Raw genomic sequence first — 27,055 nt, 5'->3', positions numbered from 1 at the left:
GTTTAAGAACAGTAGGTGGGATGTTGCTTATGGCCCAAAACACACATTTTGTGACTGCTTTAAAGCTGTGGCATCAAGACTCTGGAATGTCTGTACTGTTGTAGTTAAATACTTTACTTTTTAAGCAGACATTTAGTTTGACATTGGTTTTATTGATTTTGTTGTAGGTTTGCCTTTTATATTTTGTATTTCATATGCATTGTAAGGCACCATAAGATTCCATATTGTATGGTAATACAGTTTATTCTTGAAGATTTGATTTACTTGATCAAATCTTACAAATGTTGTGCCATGTTAAGTTAATAGCCTTTCATTTTTTGCCATTAAGCCACTTAATAAAACAGACTGATGGTATGTTGTTACGAAATGTTAAAGGTCAATCTAATTGTGGGATAATCATGCTCTACCAAAACCCCTGTCTGGTTGTCATTCAGAGCTTTTACTCAAAAGTGATGAGCAGTGCAACTGCAGTTTCTTAGAAAATATAACTTGAAAGTGGTTATTTACTTTCCTGGCTAATTATTAATCATAAAATATTAAGATTCACAGTCTTAGCAGAATTAGGTGGTGGTGATAATTATAATTTGACATCTACAGCAATGTAAATTCTAATAATGTTTTCAGGTCTTCAGTTTATTATAATGGGATAGGAAGATTTGTGGTTCAGTGTTTAGTGTGGAAGCATTTTGTGAAGGTTTTCTCACGCTATTCCTAACTGCCCATTTGCGTGTTTGAGCCACCACATAGAAGATCCTGTGGTCAGTCGTTTTGGTAATCTTTTCTCTTTTCGTTTGAGATAACTCATTACTGCATAGTCTGTGTTCACTCTTCAGTGCAAGATAAACTCATAAGTTTCAGTCTTTTAACTCGTTTCCTTTTGTTTGTGTCTCTAAAGTAAAACTACCTTTAGTAAATCTTTTGTCATTGTATTTTACATTATGCTCACAGTTTTAGTGGATATAAACTCAGATTTTTTTTTTAGGTCCTATTGAAGACCACGTGTGAATGTGGTGCGTTGCTTTCTGTAGAGCCTTTTATATTTTTAAATAGCTTTTCTATATGTGCCAGAATTAATGAGTAGTTATTGGAAGGTACAAGTCTGTATTATATAGGTCAGCAGAGAGCTCATCATACTAAGACTTGTTTACTCTCAGCCTCTTTCCTGTCACCGTTTTGCTCTCTATACATGTTGACTTGTTTCTTTTTTATGTTGTCACATGATCCATTTTTCAGTATTCTGCTTCTCACTGTGGCAAACAATAGCTTAATAGAAAAGCTTGACTCTTGGCATTTAAATAGCTTGTTACTCCATGTATTTTGAATAAAAAAAAAACACATTTGTGACCTTAAAGTAAGAGAAGTGAAACTGTGTATACAAATGTTTGCAGTGTAACTGCAGTTCGACTGCAACTGTCTGTGGAGACTTTGCTGCCAGATCAAACACTGATATTTTTAACCAAAACACACAGCAAGAACTGGAAGAAGCACTTATGGTGGCTTACATAGTGTTCCATTTCTGTACCTCTGATTCTGTAATTTGGATCTGAGCATGATGTCCAATCCAACTAAGCTATGATTTCAAGGACAAAAACTAATTGGATTTGCAGATCAACATGGTGAGGTTAACTACTGTTAGGAATACAAGCTATTCCCAAAACATTTCTCTGAATTTTTGTATTAAGAACTTTTGCAGCAACATGTTCACTAAATAAGGTTGTACAGGGAACCACCCACCTATTCACGGTTCAGTAATTGAAGATTCACCTACTTGTGGATTTTTCTGTGGGACATAACTCCACATTTCATAGAGCATATCCAAAATATTCAAAGAAAAACGCAGATGGGAATGGAGATACCTAGGCGCAATGCTACTTGGCGTGCCGTTGACTGTCATTTGGAATGATGTCAAGGAACGCCATTCATTTTCCTTGCTGCTGATTGGCTCTACTCCCAAGAGCAGAATTAAGGAAGACGGTTGATGTTAGATCCTGCAGTATTTCAGAGACAGTTTCCACTATATGTATCATACTGGAGAATATTTGGTGTTTTAACTATTAAAATAGACATTTTCATATAGTCATTTTCAGATGGGGTCACTAAGCCCTGTGAATTAAAAGATCTTCACAGTATTTCTCTCTTCATTTGCATGCTAATTACTGCACTACATCAGTGTGTTGCGTTGTAAAGGCAGTTGTATGTATGTGACTCGTTTCCCCACTGTGTGTCATCAGAGATGGGAAACTGCTTTGTTCTTCTGCTGTTGTTTAAGATGTGACGTAAGGACCAGGGGACATGTAGACAACTATTTAGGGGTGAAGAAGAAAGTGGCAGGGAATGTGTGGAAACTGTGTGAGGGAATTGTAAGCATCACAGGTGCAGACAGTGTGAGTCAAACAAATTCGGCTCAGTTTTGGTTTCTACAATCCTATCTTGTTGACTCTACAGTATATGTGGCTATTTTAGTGTACAAGACTCGTATGACGTTATATTGTTTACCACCGAAGTGAACAATAGCGTTAAGTAATAGCTCAATACCAGCTTCACATTTAAAACTGAGGGTTTCTTGCGAGGCTTTCTGCATTAAAGTCTTTAGTTCTTTATTCACATTAGCTCCATACCCATTTTGAGTTTGGTATTTGTCACCTATGATTCACACTGACATTGTACACACTGTGGCTTTTTATGATGCATTTCTTTGCAACACTATCCTGTTAAATATACAGACTTCCATATGACTACAGCTGCTATTTGACCTATTAGCTCACACCCTAAAAGATAAACTTGGCAGCAACTGGCACTTGCACTGCTAATTATCAAAGTAAGTCCTTTTTTCCAACAGATATAAATAACTCAACAAGAAAAATGTACACATCTGAAAGTTAAACACCTGAAAGTATGTAATCACTAACAAGCTGTAAGCAACATAATATGCCTCCAATGGGTTTATTTCATGTTCTGATGGCAGATGCTCACAAATTAGTTTATCCAAATCAACTCTCTAGCATTGAAGACTCTAATAACTAATCGTTGTCTCACTTTCCAGGCTCAAATTAGGGCCAAATTAAGCAAAAAATCCTGCCCTGTTTTACTGTAGTGCAAAGTAGGTGTAGGTTCAATATGGATTGGTTTTGGTGAAGATTAGAAGTTAGTGTTTGGGTTAGGCAGTAGACAGTGAATGGATATCTCCTTCAGTGACCTAATGGGATTGCTGAGCAACCTTCTCATTGTAAGTTAAACTGACCCCAGGATTAACCCCAGTCAGACCTTTAGTTGACCTTTATTTTTAAATTCCCACACCAAAATGGATCAGAGGCCCTGCATATTGGAGCCTACAGACATGCACATATTATTTAATTATAATGAAATATTAGAAAAACTAATTGTAAAATACCACATTTAATTCACATTTAATTCGTTTAATTCACTCTTCTGCTGCATCTGCCAGTACAAATCTTAGGATACTTTCAATGTGACTCACCATTTTTTCTACTCCTAGCACACTTGGGTGTAGAAAACTAATCTGGAGAAAAGGGAACTCATCTGGATGGAGAAACATGTTATTGTCATGCAGCTTGAATCTATTAATCTATGTAATTGCCCAGTGTTCACTGTACACTCAACCGTCCTTTGCAATATTTCACTCTATAGCCCTCCCAGAAATGTAGTTGTTAATAAGCTTTAACTGTTCTTGTAATATTTCTCATCATCCATTTTAGTTGGTAACCATCAGGTGGCTTGTTTGGTGAAATGTGTTGGCAAGAAATTGGGCAAGTGCTTAAGACTTAGTTTTTTCCCCCCTTCTCTCTCTAAATATCTATTTGAAACACAAGCAAAAGCAATGTGGCACAATCATACAATGCAATAGTTCCCCTAGCATGAAATTAAAGAGCATGAGAGATAGGTGAAAAGAGAAGCAGCTGAATGTAAAGTGAAGGATTGAGAACTGAGAGGGAAAAGAGATGAGGTGGAGAGAGAGAGAGAGATCTTTATTTCCTGTCCTCCATGAATAGGCAGCATGTTTTTCTGGAACATTCCTCTGAGCTGGCCGGGCCTGTCACCAAGAATTGGGCTGCCACACTTTTTCCCCATCTCCACATTTCCTCTAATTGCAGTTTTTGTATTACTGGATATTGTACAGAAGTCACTTCTTGATTATTTTTCTTCTACACTGTTTGGTTCCTTTATCTGTTTTAAAGAGCTCTTATCAGAGAGGAAAGTGAAAAAAATAAGTCTTGCAATTAGTATTAAATGTAGGCTGTGAAAGTTGCGCAACTCTTGTGGTAAAAGTTACAAATCTTAAATTGGATTTAAGTAAAATAAGATCAAGTGGATTGCATAAAACTTTTTAAATGTAAGTTAGGGAATTTATTCATAGCAGCACATTGCATGACACTACAGGATATAGAAGACATCTTGTAGTATCATATCATTGTGAATTAATTGATTGCTATGTGAAAATTGTCACATAAGTGGAAGCAGTGTTATCAGGTTTATCTGTGTTGATTTTCTGGCTAATTTATACACAAAATGTCTAATTTGGACAATTGAAACTGTTTATTTTGCTGAAATCTAACAGAGGTTAAGAGTACATTAAACAAGATTGGGTGAGTCTTTGCATATTGATCACTTGCATCTTCAACCTGCTCTTACCTTCACCAGATCCAGGCAGTCATCACTAGATATTATTAATGTTTTCTTAGCATATATGTATTCAGTTTAGACTTGTATAACTCGATGAGTAATGAGCCTTACCTTAATGTAATCAGAATTTGGAATACACTCATCATGGTTATATGTTGAATTGTCATTATTATTTGTTCTTATTCATTTCATTTATTAGTTTAATTTAAATATAGCATCTACAATATGCTGCTTTAATCAGCATATTAAAGCAAATCAGCATATCAATGCTAGCAAAGCTAAGCTTAATTAGATCTCTGACTGCAGGGTGATAGCAAAAGGCTTAAAGTAGGGTTCTCGGTATGTGTGGAATATGCACAAACCAACATTTATGGGATACTTGTCATTCCTTGGCTGCATTAAAACTTAATTCATGACAACAGTTGAGGGGTTAGGCATAGTCCACAAATTTTTGTTTGCATTGATATCTAGACTGTGGGAAGCCAGTACAGCAACTTTTCTGTACTGGCTTCATACAGACATTTCATAATTTGTCTATGAATTTTGGCTATTATTTTCTTGATGTAGCCCAACATTTATTTGACAGTGGAAAGAGGTACTTGCATTAAATACAATCCTGAGCTTTGATGGTTCTTGTGTTCAATTTTCTGTGAAGCGGGTTTTTGGCTCTTCTTCTAGTCTTCAAATACAAGCTTTGAGCCTCTGTGTCCTGCAACCTTTAGATGTCTCTGGTCCAATACACCAGAATCCAATGGCTGGAGTATGTGGTCGAGCCATCGGACCTTCACCACAGATGTGTCTGTGTTGAAGCCATGCATCCAAAAGTTGCAGGACACTGGCTGTCGAGGGCTGGATTTGAAGACCCGTGTTTGAGACCAAATGGGGGTCTCAAGCAGACATCTGTTTTTATGCGAGTGCTTAAGGTGATCTTCAAACTTACAGTTGTTTCAAAAGACTTTCCCAAGTTGTATAAATCTAAAATCTCCTCCTTAGATTTTTACTAATCACCTCAGACCTTTACAAATGTTGTTAAAAGAGATTACAATGGGTGGGTAACAGCCTGCAGGAACTTGCCTATCCAACAACAGTAAAATTTGATCATGATATGATGGTGGTTTATAGATCTTGTTCTGGTCTTAACACAGCTGCCTCACAACGGTAAACTGAATATCTATGACTTCAAGAAAGGGGGGAAAAAATTGGTTGTTTCTTTTAAGATATGAAATGGATATTTATTAACTCATGAGATCAACGGACGTTAATAGCTTACAATCTCTTGACATATTGGAAACATCAAAACATTCAAGCATATTTAATCAAACAATTTCACTTTTTTTTTAAAGATAAGTCATGAAAATTATTTTGACACTAAAAGACTGAATAGTTTGTGTCAAATTTAGAGTTTAGTGCACCTCACTATGTAGAGCTCAATCCACACAGGAGTACACACACGTCTTCAAATGTGCTCATATGGGCGTTCACCCCCTCCACCCTCATACACATATGCACATTATTATACTGTCATTCCACCCGTCTCTCTCATCACCTCACTCTCTTCTTTTTGTCCTTTCCTTCCTCCTAACATGGAGCGTGACCTTTTCACCTTTCAGTCAAAACTGTGACTAATGGATTTTCTCGGAGTTATCACGTGGGTTAAATTTCTGTTTCGCTTAGATTTTAAGGATGTAATTGGAGAAGAAGATAACATTTCTTAAACACTGATGGTGTCACTTTGAAGTCTGAAATCTGCAAGACATGGCAAAATTTAATTACTAAGACTATTACAAAACTTCACTCTCCTTCAGCAGGATCCAAACACAACACCAAAACACATTCTCATGTTCCAGACAGCATTACAGGAATGTGAGTGTTTGATATTGCGAGTCTGTACTTTCAGCCTGTCTTTCTCTTCTGGTGGACTGGCTGTGCCCTCGTATAGGGGGAGGGTCTCCACAGAGGAAACCCACCATTTTTACCCCAGATATAGAAACGGCCTCGACTCTAAAGTCAACAGAAGATTGAAGGTGTTTGTTTACATTTGTGCATACTGCAGCGTGGGATTTTTCAGATCTGGCTTGGAACAAAAAAAATGTAATTTTATTATGAAACTTTTCTATGTGAAGATTCAGTTGAGCCTGTTTGAAATCAGAAACCTTGTCTCAACTCAACCTTTGGTCGTCGGTTTATCTCGCTGTCTCTTAAAGTTCCTCCTCCACCTTCTGTCTCCTCCCTTTCATCTCCTTCCTATCCCCACATCTCTATATTTGGAGGTTCATAGTTAAACACGTGTCTTGTTTTTTTTTTTAAACCACTTGTCTGCGCACATATATGTTTGCACACACTTAAAAAAAGCATGCTCAGTGCATCAAGCTGCAGCAAGAGGGGCCTGCATTCTTCCTCTATGAAAGAGTGCATTTAGTCCACGAGCATTTACTGTTGCATATTAAATAACTCTATTCCAGTAACTTCAGAGAATGGGCACATTCAATCTGTTTGATAAAATTGCAAACTAGATTGCCAATAGTTAGACATGCAACTATTAACATTATCATTATGCGTTTTTCTCATTCTCCTTCCTGCAATCTTGACATATAAAGTAGTTAATTTGACTTTTTTAACTAACTGTTGGTACTTTGCAGCATTATTGTTGATCGTATTTCATTGTGTCCATTTTCAGGTGGGTTTGTTGCTATTCTTTTGGGTAGATTTATGTATATCTGATATTTTGTCATGTTGTTGTGTTTCATATTTTTTTTATCCAGGATTCCATGTAAAAGACAACCGTTAATCGATGATGTTTCCCTCTTTTCCCTACAGTTTTCTTTTTTTGTACCATCCCTGAGAGCTAACAAGCTGATGTTAGCTGCTTAATTTGTCAGGCAATTTGCCCCTGTAGTGACATATCTTTATTTCTGAAAGCTTGTTCACTATAGTTTTAAAATAGCAATGTGCTGATAAGAATAATGGGTGGAATTCCTTCAGTTTCCACAGCATGACTTGCTGTTTTTTTTTTCATAATGATAAATATTTCTAAGCACTTTTCTGTTGGTTGTTCCCCTGTGAACAAGCGAAGTGTAGCAGGCCTATTTGAGGCAGCTTCCAGCAATGCACAGCAACCCGTGTAAGCAGTTTAATGCCGCTGTTCTCTATTCTGCATATGGACTCAGAAAACTGGTAATTTTGACAGTTTTTCAGAAAATGATTGTTATTGGAAACTGGGATTTTTCAAAAGCTTGTTATACCTTGACTGTTAATTGTCTCTTGCTTTATTTTCATACTCACGATGGAGTATGAAACCTTTGCACAAAAACTATTAAGTGTTTGATAATATTTTTAACGCCTTAAGTATATCCAAACAATCCTGGCAATTTGTATTCCATAAAACAAGTGCATATAATTTTTTCATGCTTTTATGCAGAGTAATTTAATTATTCTGGCAAGATGTTAGACCTCACATTTATTTAGACGGTAGTAGGAGAAGTGCAGGAAATTGCCAAGAGAGTTCAGGTTACTGGGATTTTTATTATTGTTTTAAACCTAAAAAGTTTAATAAGTAGAAGTTGTCTTTTGTCCAACATCTTATATAAATGTTTGGTGATTATTATTATCATTTAACCTTTCTCCTGCTCTCTGTTGCCAGAAATAACATGACAACTAAGCAGCAACAGGCAGGAATATATTTTCCATCTGGGTAGAAGCAGATGCAGTGTGTCACAGTTGGAAGCTGACCAGGAGGCAGATGTAAATCAGCAGTCATAGCAGGATGGTGACAGTTACTAACTGAAACATGAAGAAACACAGAGCTGCCTTTAGACTTGTCTTGTGTGTCCCAACCAACAGACCTATATTAATGAGCAAACCACAGCTTCCTTATAAAGATAAAGCAGCACGCTGCAGGGAGGCGTGTTTGTGTCTGCAACAAGCATGCAGAACTTAAGAAGTGTGCTAAATACGCGAGCCTAATGTTCTTAGACGTATAGCTTTGCCTCCTGTTTTTGAGCGAGAGGTGAGAGAGCGCTCTGCAGTGTGTGATGCATTTTTTTCGTGCGGTGGATATTTCAACTCCACTCCTCTCCTCTGTGACATTCATTGCATAATCAAAGTGCTGTTCCTTATTAGCTCACAGATGCTAGAATTAGTCACACACATGCACAGCTGATTGCTGCTTCTGGTGCTCTGCTGATAAACTTTTTTTCGTGTGTGCTCCACTCCCTATCTGTCCTCTGGCTGCTGTTATTCTGCTTCTCCTGCTTGAAGCTGTCGCGCTGCACAACCTGCAGCTTGTGTATGAGAGACTCCACAGAAAGGGGGAGGGTGAATTGCATGGATGTGCGGTTCTTTAATCTCCCTTATTATTATAAGTTGTTCTTTTGAAAGTTACATTCAGCTAAATATGTATTGCTTTGTGCGAAAAGATCAAAAGTAATCACAGAAGTGAAAATATGTTTAAAGTTTATGAACTTTGAATGCATGCTTTCAGAAAAGTGCTTCTTAATTTTGCAGAACAGGCTCAGTAGGAGCAGGTGGGCGGACTTCTGGCTCCCTGCACTTCCTCTCCCCTGTCACTCTTGTCCTCTCAACCAATCAGAACTTTGCTCATTACAGCTGACCCCCCTCTTAGCTCACCAATCGGCTTGCAGCATCCAATCCCCCCTCCTTTATTTCCTCTGTATGCCTTGACTGCTGAGTGAGCAAAGCATGCCTCACTCTAACAGCTGAGAGGAAAGCAACAGAAAGAAAACAGAGAGAGAGAGAGGACTGTGAGAAAGTGTTGAAAAGAATGACAGAGGAATAGGAAAGAGTGTGAGAAAAGACAGGAAAAAGAATGAGAGATGAGCAGAGACTGCTTCAGATACTTTACAGGAGTTCATAAACAGGAGAAAGAAGGAAAAAAGTGGGGGTGGCTTAAAACAGAAAAGGAGAAGGAGGGCACAGGCGAGGTATATGGGGGCTGGGAGTTGTTGATAGGTTTTTGATTTGTGCATGTGTGTGTGCGAAATGAGGGTGGAGAGGTAGACAGGAAGAAAACAGAGAAAACACGCATTATTGCAAGCTGCTGAACAAAACAAGGAGAGGAAGGCAGAACTCTCTTTCACACTACAAACTGTTCAGGACGGAGGAAGCGAAGAAGAAACCAGTGAGTCAAGAGAGGGAGGGAGAAGGCAGCCTGAGCAAGCAGAGGAGAACAGTGTCACCTACTCTGACCTAAAATAAAGAGGGGAAGGAGACTAACCTCATCTTTGACAGGGTGAGTGTGACAACTTCTCCTGCTCTCATGTCAAGTGCTCCACTGTTGCTCCTGTTGATCTCTGTCATATTGTCAGCTGAGCTGAGATGACTCAACGTCTCCTAAAATGGCCACATGAAAGGCAGACAGACTAAGGGAGGGGAGAGCAGGAGGGACAGAGGGGGGACACTGAGTCAAATAGCATTTTCAGCAAAAATGTCACTTTGCCTGCCCAGTTCAGAATGTCAGCCGAGCTGCTGTGTTTACTGCAACTCTGTGACTTATCTGCCCTGTTCATCTTACATCCAACCCGGTCACTTTCGTCTTTTCTTTGCTACTTCCTGTCATATGTTTGTGTTAAACACAGATGCATTCAGTTGTCTTTCAAACCATTCATTTTTAGACAGGGGTTCATGTACTCAACTCAATCAGCTGATTTTTTTTTTCTTTTTTTTTGCAGACAGAAACTTTTTTTGTGTTTAGGAATGTTCTCAAACAAGTATATATATATATATATATGTGTGTGTGTGTGTGTATTTATATGTATTTTTTTATCAGCCTCCAGGCACAGAACAGACCTGGGAGTAGTCCAGGCGCTGATCTGCAAAAGGTTGATGAGACAATCTGTTATGGAATAGACTCAAAACGCAAGCAGTGCAAAGTGTCTGTGAGAAGCCAGAGATGAAAGTTTATTTTCCCAAAAGGCTCATTCAAGATAACAGCCTAGGCCACAGACTTATAAATACATCATTTCACATTTATACAGGGTAGGGAATTGTCAAAAAGTCAAACCAATGTGGCTCATATTTGTTTTCTGAAGAAGTAGTTGGAGAAAAATTGAACTACTTTTCCAGCAAAGGTCATTTTATCATGTACCGTAATCCCTGTACTATAAATTCCACATTTTCTCATAATTTGGCTAGTCCTGTGACTTCGAGTTGGGTACAGTTTGTATACGTTTCTTTTTTCCTCTTTATGACACAGTTTTTGACAGATGCATTAAATAATGATGGACTTGAACAAAGGACTGGACATTACTGTATGCTACCATGCAGAAAGCTAGTTGTGGTCTGAAAGTTAGTGAGCCAGAGCTGGCGGAACGACTCCACAGTTGGGTACATAAAGAATGTTTTGACGTTCTGTGCTATGATTTTCCACCATAGCGCATCTAGACAGCTATGCTTAACTATTGGTTGCTACCTTTCCAAACTGCAAGAACACCTTGTGAGGCTCGTGATCGATGCAGTTACGCCTGGTAGTTGCCAAGGTGATGAATGTTATTGACTTTGCAGGTGGACCTTCTTGGTGTTAGCGCTATATTCAATGCAACCGTTTCTGTTTCACCCTGGCTGTGCAATTTGCAAAAAAAAAGCAACTAAACACAATGTGTCATAAGATTTGAGACGACTTCTCCAGTGCCATTTATTTATAGGTTCCTCCTTTTCATTATGCATTTTTTGACTAATGGAACTTTTAATCTGGAAAATGTTATGATTCAAAGTAGAAGTCAAGAGAGGCTGATTGCAACTCTGAAGGAGATGCATTTCCTTAGCTGGGATAAGGAAGCTGATAGGAGTTGATGGGAATATGCTTACAGCTTAATACAGGTTAACTTGGTAGAGGCTTCACTAGACTTGATACTGGGGACGGGCTTCACCTTCCAGCAGGATAATGGCACTCAACATATACGTAGCTGGGAGCTGCAATGACATAGATTGAGAAATGGGGAAACTTTCAACCCTTAGAAGTGCAAAGTTTGTGGAGACATACAGTATCCTACAGTACTTGCAGTTGCAAATGAAATGAAAGATGGTCCTAGAAAGTAGAACAGATATACATGCCTTGCTTTAAGCTGTTTTTTAATGTTAATACCCTTGTGTCATTTTCCCCACACTTTGCAATTATGTATTTGCTTGTGTTGGCCTATCACATAAACTTCCTGTAAACTACACTCCAAGTTGTGGCTGTAAAGTAACCAAATAAAAAAAAAATCTAATAGGTACAAATACTTTTGCAAGGCATTGAACTTTAGCAACATATTTATTTTCAATCTTGCCGGAACCTCTTTCGGTTAAACAAGATTTCTAAAGAAAGACCATAAAATGTTTTTTTCTTTTTTTTTTTTTAACTCAAATGTTGCTGTGAGCTACAATGGATGAATGGAAGTTAAGACTTTAAAAGATATGGCTCCATCATTCACGCCTTTGAAATGTAAGCTAAACAAAGAGAAAAGCAACCTTCAGTCAGTGAGCTGTCCAATCTAAATCCAGAATCCTGCAAGTGCAGCAGCTGTGTTTCTTTCAAATAGAGCATCTTTAAAGTGGGGCACAGTGAATGTCAAACAGAAGGAGGTATAGAAGAATCTTTATCAAGACGTGTTTTTCCTATGCTGCCGAAAGACAGAAAGTGATGGTGCTTTGAATGCTTGGCTTTGTCCGTGTGTGTGTGCTTAGGTATGTGGCGTTTGTGTGTTGTGATTAATATATACACAGGCCAAATGTCAGGCTATTTTTTCGACAAGGCTCTAGCTTTTAACTCAGTCTCTGACACCTTCCTAGGTTTTACTGGGAGGTGGTTTCTAGGTCAGCCCCATCAATATATGATGTGTTTCTGTGTGTTGTCAGAGTGCCTTCCAAAAGTATTTATACCCCATTTAAGTTTTCCACATCTTACAAGCTTCCGTGTGTATTTTATTGGGATTTTGAACTCCCACAAATCAGCTTTGTTTATGCTAAGATAGCATCACACATTGGTTAGCTTCGTCTGATTAGTTGACTTCTGAAGGCAATTTCATTTAACTTTACTTAGGGGTGTCAGAGTAATGGGGTTGAATAAGGATGCATGCCATACTCTTAGAGGATCTTGTATCTAATTTAAAAAAACAACAAAAAGATGCACTTAAAATACCATCAATATACAGTGATGTTTGTGGTTTTAATGTGACAAAATTTGAAAAAGTTCAAGATGTTTATATTTCAGTCTTGTTCAAGTTTTCAAAGCTCATCACTGATGCATATTTCTAAGTGTGCATCTGTGAAACAGATGGTTTTACTGAGTATTCAGACACTGTAGTTGCTACTCAAACTACTGATCGCCTTTGGTGTGGTTTGATTTAATGGTTAACTAGAGGCATTGCACTGATCCTATAATCTTGTTCTGCTACATTTGTCAAGCAAGTCTGACACCCCCTTCCTCATGATGATGTAAAACACCTCTCAGCCCTCCTGATCAGTCAACTGACACAGGACATCTGACCTTTGACCTCATGACCACTGTCTCCCTTCGCCTCAACACACAATGGTGCTTATGTGTTGACAATTTTATCCACTCCTGTGAACAAACATATGCACATTCCACCCCGCCACTGTGATTGTATGACTTTATTAATAATGTTCTGAGAGAATATGTGAAGATGAACAATGACCCGATGGTGAAAGACATAGTGCAATATAAGACTGTATGGCTGTGGAGGTTTACATCCAAAATTCTGTACTAAAGGCCTTCAGGTGATTTCAAAAGAAACAAAACTTAACTTACCTCCAGTGTCGTATTGTATTGCTTATAAGCTAACATTGATATGAAGATGTTACTGATTCTTCAAAATAAAAACACTTCCTGTTAAATAAAAAAATAAAAAATCAACCTTTTCATTTCTGTGCTGTTACTCATCCCTCATGATGATTCAATTTGGAATATGTTTACCATTTAGACTTGACAACAAAGGTTTGAATTTCTCAAAATATTACACTCATATTCAGGATGAAAAATAGCCTCCATGCTACACAAACAGCACTTTACAGGGAATGTCTGGTGAATGAGCAACTAGCAGCATGTTTTAAATTCATAATCTAATAAGGTATGGTTTTAGAGGTAGACTATCTAGTCTGGTTTTAGAGGTAGACTATGTAGTATACCTCTAAAACCATACCTGATGGTTTTAGAGGTAGACTAAAACTATACCTGGCTCTTGATCACAGTAATTAAAGGTCTAACTAGAGGCCTTGTCAATGCTAGTGTTGTCTTTGATAAACGAACTTGTGAACACCTTCACATGAAATGGATCCACTGGAGGCATATTGTATTACTTACCTGCTTGTCAATGATTACACACTTCCAGGTCTTTAACTTTGTTTCTCCTTTTGTTGAGTCACTCTTTTCTATTGGAAAAACTTGTAAAAGCAGGATTCTGCTTACTTTGCTAACTGTCAGTGCAAGGCTCAGTTGTTTTGAGTTTTTCTTGTAGTATGTGAGCTAACGTGTCGAGTAGCAGCTGTAGCCATGAACACCTTAGGTTGGCCCTGATGTTGGAGAGGGAGCCCCTCATGGTCCTGGTCTATTTATACATTTCTCAAGGTCTTTAGCCAGGGTGAAGTTTCACTGCATGCCCATCATCTTGTGTCCCCTCGTTCTGTTTTGAATGACAGTTGCTATTAGGTTCTTGTCCCATCTTTCTTTATCATCAATTTCCAAGAGGAAATTTAAGGACATTTTCTAACTAAAGAAACAATGATTTTAAGTGTTTTAATAATTGCACATAAGTATCCCTTTTTTGCATGCTTGTGTTACCTTGTTTATGTTTTAGTATTTGCTGGGGATTACAGAGCACAACTGCAGTCAAATAGAAGATATCTGCAAATATGAGACTCTCTAAAAATAACAGCCAATTTTAATAGGATAATACCAAATATTTATTAATATGCATTTATAGAATCATTGGAAAACATCTTAGCACTTCTGCAGAAGCTAAAATCCACCAAAGAAGAGGATCCACTGACCCCATATTGTACACATGAACGTTACAGATTAATTTATCTCATCTTGGTAGGATGAGTGCGTTGATGAATTTTGGAGATCAATATATATATAAAATGGCTTTAAGCTCATACATAATTTGACTTTGTATTGTAACTTATTTGTATTAATTGTGCTTCTGATCCATATTTCAGCCAGATGGCTCTTAAGAAACTTGACAGATATGGTCTTTAATCAAACCAAATTAAGCCAAGCTGATCTCCAGTAGAAAAAAAGCCTCTTGCTTATTAGATGTACAGAACCACACTTACTTACAGTGGACAATTTGTAGATTAAATAAAACTACTTTAGATTGTGAATGTTCAAAGCAGGAACAAAATGTACAAGGTATTGATAAATGGTCAGCATAAACAATTCCATGGAGGAAAGAACAGGAACAGAATGAACAAAGTGCAAACGTATGAAACGGCAAAAGGGACCAAAGGAAAAGCACCCAGAGAAAACAATGCAATCTGCTGGCAGGTTGTCATTTTGTTCATTTCCCCCACTGTCTTTTGAGTGCAGAAGATAAATCATTCTCAGCCAGAGGCAAGGACACTTTGATGTACTTTTTTTTCCCCAACTGCCTTGTGTGCTACTTGATCCTGGTCTATAAAAAACTAACATTTTCCAACGTGAACCATTAAGGTTTTTTTTTCCATATGACAATGAGCTGAACAGCTGATCTGACATGTGCTTAGGACTTACAATTTAAGTGAAGATAAAAGTTTTGTCTTATTTGTAAATTACAGTTTTCAGAGGATTAATAACTTATATTGTTTCCAGCTGTTTTGAAATTACCAATACCTGTTGACTTATCAGGTAGTTCCTGAAATAAGTGACTGAAACTTGAGATTGTAGATCAGATAGATAGGACCACACCTAGAGAACTGAACTCTCCCTCTGGCAGTTTTTTAATATGCAAACCATTACCAATTTCAAAGGCTCGATACCAATACAAATTTGCTTTTTGGGCAAAAATCTTTTGGAGCACAAAGTAGTTTGGCACTATATCTGCATGCCAGATTATACAATGTTAAAATGCAAATATCAGAGCATAGTCACAATGTTCAGTGATGCAGCTGTAAATTTCCTGCACACACCCAGCAACCTGAAGTATTTCTTGGGGTGAAGCCAGAGTGTTTCCTCTCCACTGCTGGCAGCTAGATCGAGCCATAGAAGGGCTGGGCAGCTTCTACCAGCCGTACGCCTCTTCAAACTATGGCCAGAAATTTAGAAGCACCTAGAACCTAATAAATGAACAGTAGCTATAAATACTAGTAGCAGTTATACTTCCTCCCTTTTGTGAAGCACTGATTCGTGTTAACCTTTTTTTTGTCTGTTTATTCTGTAATGACATGAACCAGAGATCCCTGTCTGACCTTTAATAGGTCTAGTTGGGAACTGCTCCACCTGAGTATATCAGATGTCATTACTTACAGTATTTTAAATGTGAATACTCTAATTTTATCAGAAGCTTCTGTTAAAGTCCTAAACATTTTGCATCCATTTTGACCTGTCATATGAAACGGTGCTGATATTGCTTTGCAATAGTTACAATATTTAGCAGTAAGCATTTAATGTCTCAGGTTTTTTGGAAATGTTTTAATTGGTAGCCCTAGTAGCTGTTAAGAGTCTTATACTCATACTGTGGAGTAGTTTTTGTCACATTTGTGAAAGAGGCATTTATGTGCAGTCTAAGATTTCCCCATGGCGCTGTGTGACTGCAAAGAAACCATATGTTGGGTAGCTAATTATAGGTGATGGAGACGTCACTCCTAACTATGCGATTCTTTGTGTGCAGCAGTTGGAGAGCGCAAATACCTTATGGTAACCCATTGTGTACACGTTGATATAACATTACGAGGGCTGAGAGTAAAACTAAATAATACTGATTATCTCTTCATTGTGACACCTGTTGGTTTATGTGCTATACTAGGCAGCAAGTAAAAATCCTGTCCTCAAAGTTAATGTTTGTCTGCGACACAGCACCTCCAAACCTACATCTCTTGTGGGGTGTTCCTGGTCTGCGGTGGTCAGATTGCTAGTCTGAGAGAAAGGCACCAGAATACAGACAAAGTGCATTGTAATTTGTTGTGTTTTTGACCTATGTAGTCATAGTCTGGATGACCTGTCCACTACCAAAAGCAGCAGTGGATAATGGGTAATTAAGCAGTGGGTAATAGAGCATCAGAGCTAGACTATGGAGCAATGGAAGAATGGGAGCACATGATACCAGGATGCACATTGGGAAGAAGGCAAGATACTGGAGGGTTGTGTCGCTTTTGGTAATGTTCTGCTGTGAAACATTGTGACCTCCTATCTACGTGGATGTTATTTTGACACAAAATACCTACCCCAGCACTACTGGAAACAATGTGCATTTTTTAATGGAAACCGAAGATCCTGATAGTTTTGCCAAAACAGGGTCTCAGTTGTGAGCCTCCGCTTGATATTCTCAAGATCTTAGTCAATTCAACGATCTGGGTTGAGCTGGACTAACAAGTTTTATCCATTGACACCACACCACACTGTTTACAAGACTTAAAGGATTTGTTGCTAGCTGATTGGTGCTATATCCCATAGCATGAAGCAGGCAGTCATAATGTTCTGCATGATTGGTATAAGCAGTGTTTTGTATGGGAAAAACAGATATTTAGAATGTCTCACTTTTTCTTTATGTTCTTCTTCCTGGAGAAGACGTGTGAACTGAACTGTATGAACTTTAGAGTTTTATCTAAGGAAGACGTACAAGAAACTTGTCTTATGACTTGATTTACTGAAACACTATTTGTCAGCAAGATAATTTGAATACCAACTGCAGGTCACCCAGAGTGCATCTAGTCTGATCATTTCTTATAAGAACAACAACTTAGACATGTGGATGAATTGTGATTCAATCTTTTAAGAGTTTATGCTTAAATGGTAGTTTTTTTTTCATTGATGTCTAAAAATTGTATCTCTGAGTTTTGTCATCATTCTTTAAATTACAAAAAGCAGAGTTATTATTTGTAAAGGGGAGAAAAGAGACCAACTCTAAGTGAAAGTGAACAGGCATTTGGTTGTTTTTTAATTTTTTAAATCTGTAAAAGCACCTCTCAGGGAGACCACCAAATTGCTATGTGTATTTATTTATGTACTATTTATTTATTTATGTATTCTAAAGAAGCTTTTTTATCGCCCCCCCAAACATGATCCATACCACCATCAGCCTCCTCAAGCACTCTGTAGCTCTGCTTCTCTTTCTCCCTCTTTGTGGCCAAGTACAAAGGAGTCGTTATCCTTGGGCTACGTGTCGCCATGGTGATGGCTCATTGCGACCCTCCCCGCCTCCCTCCCTTCACCCAACATTCCCAAATTCAGGTCCAAGTAGGATGGGACACAACCCACTTCTTTTGGTTTAGCACCGTGTGGTGCCAAGTCAACTCCATGAAGTGACTCCTTCATGTGTGATTATCAGCTCAAAGAGTTTGGGGCCTTTGTGTTTAAAATGGGGGATTTTTTTCATAGAGAGGATGGGAATGAAAGCAATTCTGCATAAGATGTTTATAGTGTGTTCTAATGGATTTATTTAGGAGGAGTTTATTGCTTCTCCAGACACAATCCGTCCTTTTTACCTATTTTCAGGGAGTTCCTGTGTCGATCTTTTTGTGGTTTTGATGTATATTTTCTTCTTTAGGGACACTGGGTGGAATGACCCAGCCATGATGCCACAGCCGTGTCCCACCTCACACCCAGGTAACCAAGGACGGTTCACCTGGCTGTCAGCCAATCACAGAGGGAGTGGCAACAGAATTACTGCCAACTTGGATTCAGAGACCTTTCCTCTGATTAGCCCTCTGCCGTACTGACACTGCGACACTTGCTGGTAATTTCTCAGCATCTGAATTTGATTAATCAAATTTTGTGCAGATAATTTAGAAATTGTATTTTTTGTTGTTTGTTTTTGTTTTATCTTTGCGTTTTACAATGCAGTTATTTTCTTGTTATGATGTGTGGCATTTATTGGTAGTAGTTGACATACCTTCTGATTTTCGTAGGTGTGAGTGCTTGTGCCGTTCACCTTTGATCCTGTTTCCTGATTATCTGCTCTGTGATGTTGGCATAAATTCATGCCAGCTTCCAGAAACATGGATGAATTCCATGAATCGCTCATTTAGACACATCTTTCTGATGCTGTGCCAGAGACAACCCATCAACACAGTTGCACAAAGGTGAGGTGTTGATCTTCACATTGTTCTCAAAATCTTTTAGATATACATTGATGGAAATAATAATAATAATAATAATGCTTAGCATTTTTTTAATTGGTTGAATCTGTGTGCTTGCCTTCTGTTGTTTATGTTTCTTGTTGTAATTGTTCAGATCACACAATAACAAAGACAGGAGATGTCAGACTAGGTCAATGGTTGGAAACTTGTCAGCTCTGTTTAGTTCATTTACACAGCTAAACTCACACCCAGTATAATCTCAAGCAAGTTTACAGGACAACCAGGTCCAGTTTTTAACTTTTGATATGGAGTCAGAATTTGTCCAAATTCAGGTCAGTCTGGTTTATTTCAATTTAATCACATGGACAGATGAAGACAGTTTTGTCTTAAGTTGGATTGAACTGGATTATCATATAATGCAAATGTTTTCTTTTACATCTCTGTACTCTGTCTTCATTTTAAAGACCTTACTGATTCAATTTAGACAACATTGAGTTTTCTTGCCTTAGAAGTAGATTCCACACCAAAGAGTCTTGTTAGGGATAAATACCGGCATGTAACATAAATTTTCCACAGGCATATCAAACAATAGAATGGGCAGATTACAGTCAGCAGTCAATTTGTTGGTGCATCTCCACAGAATACCTTCTTGGTTTTCGTCTTTATGGGACTCACATTTAGATTTTGTCCCACTTTCACTATTTGCTAGTATTGCTTTCATAAATTACATACTAATGCAGCATTTTGTTCCTCTCAGGTTGTGTGTGGCTCATCGTCTTGTTTCACACACTTTGATGTCCTCCTAGTCATACCTATAGGCCATCGCCTTTCCTGCTGGACGTCTGGGTGTGCCTCTTGGTGTTTGCGAGGATCTATTTGATCTTGTTGTGGAAAGTCGAGACTCGCAGCAGCAGTACCATGCGGCACATTCACGTGGAGTTGGCCCAGAAAAAGGCTCAACTAGAGCTTCCAGCACAGGAGGGGGACCTGCCTCCATCTGCATCCCCAATGGTGGGACTAGATCCTGGCGTTAGAGCCGAGGGACCCAGGCGCTTTGACCAAGAAGAGTTGCGACTCCAAAAGGTTTACCAGCTCTCTATTTTCTCTCAGATGGGAGGATTTTCAGCCTCCACTGGATCACATGCTGATGCCCAACAAAGACCGTGTCGAGCGGGCTATAAAAGAGTGTTGGAAGAGCCTCAGCTGACTCAAAAGCGCTCCCACCTGGAGGACACATCAGACAATGAGGTGATTGAGGGGGGTGTGTTATGTGGGTCCACTCCAGCTCAAGCTAATGGGAATGGATCTATAACTGGGCCTGGCGGGCCTGTTTCTCCATACTCTTGCATGCATTTGGAGCATAGAGACACTGAAGGTGGACTGTCACCTAGGTCACCTCCGCTCTCCCCAAGCCAAACTCCCTCCCGGCGACCGGCTCAGCACAATCATGACAGACCCATCCCGGATGCATTTGCGCCACTATCCCCCAAGTGCGACCCACATGGGCATATCTGTGACCAGGGACACTCCAACGGAAGCTTAGCAAGGACAGAAACGGCTAATGGCATCCGCACATCAACCCATTTGTTAGGTAGCCCTGGACATGATGGGTGTAGTAATGGCTCATCTGGAGGACAGGTTAGCCCCCTATTATATGAACTATCCACATATGAAACTCCTAATCCTGCCAGCCCCACAAGCCCTCCTGGCCCTTTCTCCCCTCCACACCACACAGAGATGCAGGAACCAGGGGAAGCTACTGAATGGGACATTGGCCTCGAATCCTCTCCTCCTGAGAGAAGTGCCACCCAACAGGCCACTTCGTCAAATGGCCTGGCTTCCTGGGAGAAAACTCCAAGCAGTAACGGTCACCGTCTATTCTCTGGAGGCCCCTGGCCGGCCAAAAAGAGACTGATTTCCCCAAGTGACACAGTAGACTCGTGCTCTGAAGACGAAGGGCCCTCTACATCTAAAAGAAGCAGACTGTCTTTGCTAACTTCAGGAGTAACTTCATGTCGTAGCACCGATGCTAAAGCTGCTCCATACTGGAACCACCTGCTGCCCTCTACACAAGACCATCCTAAGGTTAGCACGCACTCACACACTATGTCCTCATTTTATGTTTCTATTCAAGTAATAGGAGAGTGAACAGAGGAAATGACATTTTTATAATGTCTCTTTGCCTCACAGAGGCAGTGCCCCAGCTCTTCTCTGTTTATAACTGTGCATTTTGGTTGGCTTCTGATATAACTAACCACACCTGAAGTCCAGTTTTCAATTTTTTTGTTTGTCTTTGAATACTTCACCATAATTCCTCCATTAGCTGTTGGAAGCGCCAAACAGGCTATAATGCAAAGTATTTAGAAAACACTTTATGCAATTAAATCATATAAGAAATATGAGGATTTTTATGATTATTTGATTTCTCATTTAATTAGCACACTTGGCTAACAAGAGAAATGATGTTCTGTGGTTAGGGGCAACAGTGGTTTGTTTAGAAGAAATGACAACAACTTGGTATGAATTGTTTGTAGCCCCCATTAATTCAGGGAAAACTAAAGGAGCATCAATGAAAACAAAACGGAAACTATGAGAACAAGTAAAACCTTTAAAGCACGAAGTAACGCTGGCTCATTATCACTGCATACTGGAACAGTGCAGAGCAGCCCCAGAATAAAACCCATTGAGGGAAGGGCTATTGTTCCCTAACATCAGTGTGAGGCGTCCCTCATGCTGATGCATGAACATACACACACACGTATAGGTGCATTTTGCTTAAAATCTTTCTGGAAGTGAACTCAACATTTTTTAACTCTGCAAGGCTAGAAAGAGCTAATGCAGTCAGTTCTTATGGGGAGAGTGCTAACAGGGTTGTAGACTGTAGAGCCTATGAGGAAGGAAAGAAAAGGGGAGGACTAGATATCTAACTAAAACAAATTTAGAAAGGGAGGAAAATACATGCTGCATAGTGTAGTAAAAGCACAATAAGTTAAGAACAGTGATGAAAAATTTAAAAAACTTATGTTTCCCTAAGTAAAAGTTACACACAGGATAATTGAATAATGCCTAATGTACATTTAGTTGTATGTGAAGATGAGCCAAAAAAAGCTGACAAAGGCTTTAAAGGTGGATAAATTAGGAGGAACTTAACTATGAGTGAAAAATTAGCTGGAGGTTGCATGAGTTTTGCTGGTGATGAGTCATCTGACCAAAGAGTGACCCTCACTGTGTACGCAGGCCTGGAAATGGAAAATGTTTTTGCGTCTAATAGTCTAAGCTCAGTAAGTAAAAAAAAAAATCTGAAACACCCAACCGCACATATCTACCAAATGATAACAGGGAGAGCTTGTTTATTGGTACTGATTGGAGCATCTGATGCGATTTAGAATAAAATTTTAACTACAGGGCATGCTATTGAAGTGACAAATTAAGATATAATTAGATTAAAAGAAAACAATTTTTACATTTTTTGTGGGTTGTTGTTGTTTTGTTTTTTTTCCAGACTGCCATAGGCTGCACCAGATCAGGGAGACGACTAAAGACTGGGTTGCGCTTGAAAAGGTGAGTCATCTATCATTTCTGTAGGCCTCTAATTACAACATTTATCATCAAGAAAGTACACAGGGTACAGAAACAGGATGAGGCCATTAAAATTAATATTTTGCTAGGGATGCTAGATGGTAGTTTCCATGTCATAGTGGAAGTAAATGAATGATTTTGTGATGGTTGTCAGATTTTAGTCAAATCAACACGGGGAACAGGTGTGGGTGTTTAAAGTATGCTTCCTCTTTTTCTAAATTAAAGGGTTTGTTGTCTGGACTTTAGTTTGCAGACACACTCGCAGCCGTGTGACATATTGGTTAAGGCAAGATTGTTGTGATCTCAGCCACTAACCACTTGTGTTTTTGTGTGTGTTTGTGGCCATATGCAGCCGGCAGCTGCGCAGCGGCAGGCAGACCGACACCGGCCGGGCCACACGTTGGTCCTCGTCTTCCATCAGTAGATCGCTGCTGGGCAACTTTGAGGTATTCAAGTTTAATACTTATTTTTTATGACTTTTAATTTTTTTACCAGTAAAATGGCTCACGTCAATGACTTAAACAATTTTCCCCTTTTGCTTGTGCTGCAGGAGTCCATATTGAAGGGTCGATTCTCCCCATCTGGGCAGATTGAAGGATTCACAGCAGAGATCGGAGCTAGCGGCTCCTACTGCCCGCAGCATGTCACGCTGCCTGTGCAGGTTACGTACTACGACATCTCGGAGCACAGTGCTCCCTCGCCCTTCCTGGTCAGTCTGTGTTCATCTGTGGTTGTTTACCTTTTCAAACTGTATCCTCCCTAAAGCCAGAGATTTGAACAGAAACCTAAACCACTGTAGGCTGGTATTGTGGTTGCTGAGTTGGGTTTTTGTACTGGCATAAATATATTCTGTTTATGCTTTCATACACCTTATTTTTAGCTAAACTTAGAGATGCACCAATCAGAATTTCATGACTTATCTCTGATCTCTGGTTTTTGTGAAACCTTTTCCTGCTTGTGCCAATTGTGGTGGATTCTGATTTCTCCACAAAGAAAATATGAAATGTAAAACCAAGACAAAATAATTACGTAGTCCACATTATAACATCTTTTAAACACCTTGCATTAGTGATTAGCATGGTTAGAAATTTGGGGTGTATTATTTATTTAACAGAATGGCCCTTAAATGAGAAAATTATTGCGAACTCTGGTTATTCTGATATGATTATGGAAGTCTGAAGCCACTAAAATAAAAAAAAAGAGTTTTTAATTATCGTTTGTTGTTTTTTTCTATTTTTTGAGTTGTAAATATTTGCTTCTCTCCATCAGGGTGTGATATCACTCGAGCCTCTTGGAAAGAAAGGATACAGCATACCCAAAGCAGGGACCATTCAAGTGGTGAGTTTATCCTCAAAGAAAAGAAAATAGGCTCATTCTGCGTAGCTTCTAATCATCTTTACATGCATCTCCTCAGACCTTATTTAATCCCAATAAAACTGTGGTGAAGATGTTCCTGGTGACGTACAACTTTGGAGACATGCCAGTCAATCACATGACCTTCCTGCGTCACCGCATCTTCCTGGTGCCAGTGGAGGAAGGCACAGAGGGGAACGATGAGGCGTCTCCAGGTGGCGGAGCGCTCGACAGGAAGAGAATTCTTTGCTACTTGATACATCTCAGGCATGATTGAACTTGTCTTTTCGTTTTGTTATTATTACACCTTCACATTCTGCTCACTGACCTACTACTTATTCTAGAAATGCATTGTACAATCAAATGTTAAAAAGGAATATTAGCAGCCTTTTGCAGTGCTTTTAAAAAAAAAATTACTTACCTGCTATTGTTCTTTCTTTTTTCAGATTCCAGAGCTCCAAATCTGGAAAAATTTACTTGCACAATGATATCCGGCTGCTATTTTCTCGTAAATCCATCGAAGTGGATACAGGGATCCCGTATGAGCTGAAATCTTTCACCGAGGTGCCAAGAAACCCCAAATACTCTCCCCGTATGTGACCCCTGTCCTGACTTTTTGAGGCTTTCCTGATTTAAAAACGAAGTCCCTTCGTCGTTTCCTTAAAAATGACTGACTGCAAGAATGATGGACACAAAACTTGATGAGGTCTGGATAAAATGCTCTGCAGGCACACTGACACAGAGACAGTGTTGCTCTTTGGAAAAATCACCCATTTTTTTGTTTCCTGCAATATTCCTTCACCGTAGATTGAGAGACAGTTTGAAAATGTCAACCAAATCAACACGGCAGTCACTTGAAAATATTTAAAATATTGGAGTTCAGCATAGGGATTGATGAGCATACAAGCAAAAGCAGGATTTTTTTTTTAATGCCTTCGTCTGTTGACCGACAGAAATGCACAGATTCTGATATACACACACCAAAACAGACTGATGCATATCACAGACTAAACACTTTTGGTGGCAACTCTCTGAGTTAAGTGTTAACATGCATGCCTTGTGACTTAAAAACCTGAATTTTCCTTTAGTGCCGTTTCACTCTGTCCTTCACTCTGCCTGCAACGTCGGCTGCCTCAATGGACCAACAATTGTAGCTCTGCAACTTTAGATTGGAATAAAATAAAAAGCCCTCAATGATTAACACATCTGTATCTGTTTGATCTGAAGCACTTTTACACCTCTTTGATGAGGTCAGATGGTAGAGAGATGAACACTATTAACATAAGGCATGAGCTGTAGTAGGAATGGCTCACTTTGATCGAGGTTTAAATTGATTTAAAACAACATTAGCTTAATTTGTTCAAACTCAGAATTTCTTTTGGAAAAAAAAACACTCTTTACCTGTCAACGTACAGACCACTGTGTACTCGCTGTTATAAAAAAAATGGAGTCCATTTCTCATATGTAGCCAGACTGAGGGACATTGTGTTGTTTTCTTTTACTTTCTAGATTGTGTTGAGAACATCTGGATGTTAGCGCCGATAATGAGGGGAAGCGGTCTTGGGATGTTTTGATAACTGGATATTTTCATCAGAACTCGGCGAATGAAAAAACAAACGGAAAACACAAATCGTGACTTGTGGGCAAAGATGTTGTGTCTTTATTAGGAAAAAGAAATCAAACCAAATTAAAAATTGCTCCCATCCATTTTTGACCACAAAAGAATAAATAAGTACAAGTATTTCAATGTAGGATGCTGTATTTTTAAACTAATCAAATTGTCTTTCAATTTTTCATTACTGATTTCTGAAGAAAAACCTGTTGCATAAGCATTCTCAAACTGAAAAAAAAAAAATAAAAATACAAGCTGTAGTATTTATAATTTATGTTTTCAAATATGTCTTAACGAGCAATATGCTGCACAAAGTAGAGCGTGTTTTACAGCCTGGAGAAGCTTTTTGTTGGAGGGGTAAAAGATGACAAAGAATTGATAGAGTGGGAGAGGGGAGGGAGGTTGAGAATGAAGAGGGGGGGGTGTAACATGGAGGGGAAAGTCTATGTATATTTAAAATAATAAACTTTGAGACTGGTGTGTAAAACCCATATTTCTGTTTTTGTGTTTTTCTTTTTCTGCATGATTGAGGGTCATTGTGAAAATTTGACTCTGGCGATCCTACATTAACATTGTGAAGTAATTTAGAGATTTATTTTTGTAAATGCATCCAGTCATTTACATTTTACTTAACTTTTGCAGTCCAACTAAGGTTTTATGATTAAGCTTGGAAATGTATGAAATTTAATTTCACAATTTTACTGCTTAATTGTTTGGTCAGTTTGAAGTGTTTGCCCAGATAGATTTTATTAAATTTTTTTTGCCTTGCTCTCCATAAATTAGTAACAGAAAATATGTGAATTTTAATCCCAGAAATGTAAAACATTGAACAGAAACTGATATTGTAATAGCATGAGCTCGACTTACATTTCAATGGATCTGGCTTTTGATATCACCATTGAAGCAATGGAAGCAAACGCCCATATGAAGCAAACGCAGATGGACTGAACAAACCCGACCTGATGCGTGTGAACTGAGCGTTTTTAAAAAAAGGCAGCTAACATCTGAAGGAATCGTGTTGCATTCAAGTGCTTTCCTGAAACTCCAGCCTGCAGAAGAGTCTGCCAGTGTGCTTCCAGTCTAGCTTATTCAGCGTTGCAGAATCTGATGCAGCTTTGCTTTACATTCCTATTGCGACTATTACTGGTGCAAACCCCAGCGTGTCAAATTCTCCATACAGTCCATTTATAAGCAATCATATGAATCAATAGACATAATGTTCAGTTGAATACAGGAGATTTCTTGGCAGAATTTATAAATCTGAAAGGAGCTACAGTGGGCTTTCCCTCTTGTGTGGATCCCGCACATTGGCTGAAAAAGATGAACTATTCAAATTATTTAATCAGAGTTGCTGAGGGAAAGGATCATGGTGGTTTATCTGCCCAACTAAAAATACAGAGGTATATCGCCCACTAAAAGTCATCCTTTACTGAAATACTCTCAACCAGGATGTCAGAACATGCTCAGATCCTGAAACTGTGAAAAGGGGCTTCTATTTTTGGCAAATGAGATTATTATGATTTGTAACTTTCTAAAAATGACATGATGTTGAACATGTGGCTTTCCTTCCGACACCATAGCTCTATTTTTAATCTTAACATTTCAGATTAAGGAAATGTGGATCTTAAGGATTTACATAGT

General features: G+C 38.8%; 1 protein-coding gene across 2 annotated transcripts in view; it reads left to right on the top strand.

The window, feature by feature from the left end:
* The window catches only part of atosb (atos homolog b), a 28,821-nt gene extending 3,816 nt beyond the window's left edge, over positions 1 to 25,005 (top strand). The window contains exons 1-10 of one of the 2 annotated variants that reach the window (XM_081610815.1): positions 9,330 to 9,889; positions 18,339 to 18,527; positions 18,700 to 18,873; positions 19,628 to 20,955; positions 22,373 to 22,431; positions 22,802 to 22,895; positions 23,000 to 23,158; positions 23,719 to 23,787; positions 23,864 to 24,069; positions 24,249 to 25,005. In XM_081610815.1, coding sequence (XP_081466941.1) covers positions 19,789 to 20,955; positions 22,373 to 22,431; positions 22,802 to 22,895; positions 23,000 to 23,158; positions 23,719 to 23,787; positions 23,864 to 24,069; positions 24,249 to 24,402 — 1,908 coding nt within the window. In that variant the 5' untranslated portion in view covers positions 9,330 to 9,889; positions 18,339 to 18,527; positions 18,700 to 18,873; positions 19,628 to 19,788 and the 3' untranslated portion in view covers positions 24,403 to 25,005. Of the gene's footprint in view, positions 1 to 9,329; positions 9,890 to 18,338; positions 18,528 to 18,699; positions 18,874 to 19,627; positions 20,956 to 22,372; positions 22,432 to 22,801; positions 22,896 to 22,999; positions 23,159 to 23,718; positions 23,788 to 23,863; positions 24,070 to 24,248 lie in introns of those variants that run through there. The other variant, XM_008418044.3, reaches the window with a different exon arrangement.
* The last annotated feature ends 2,050 nt before the right edge of the window (positions 25,006 to 27,055 follow it).

Source organism: Poecilia reticulata, chromosome 9 (assembly GCF_904066995.2).
Source record: "Poecilia reticulata chromosome 9, P_reticulata-male-v2, whole genome shotgun sequence".
Lineage (NCBI taxonomy): Eukaryota > Metazoa > Chordata > Actinopteri > Cyprinodontiformes > Poeciliidae > Poecilia > Poecilia reticulata.
Note: the sequence above shows the minus strand (reverse complement) of the source record. Positions and strands in the feature narration are given on the sequence as shown.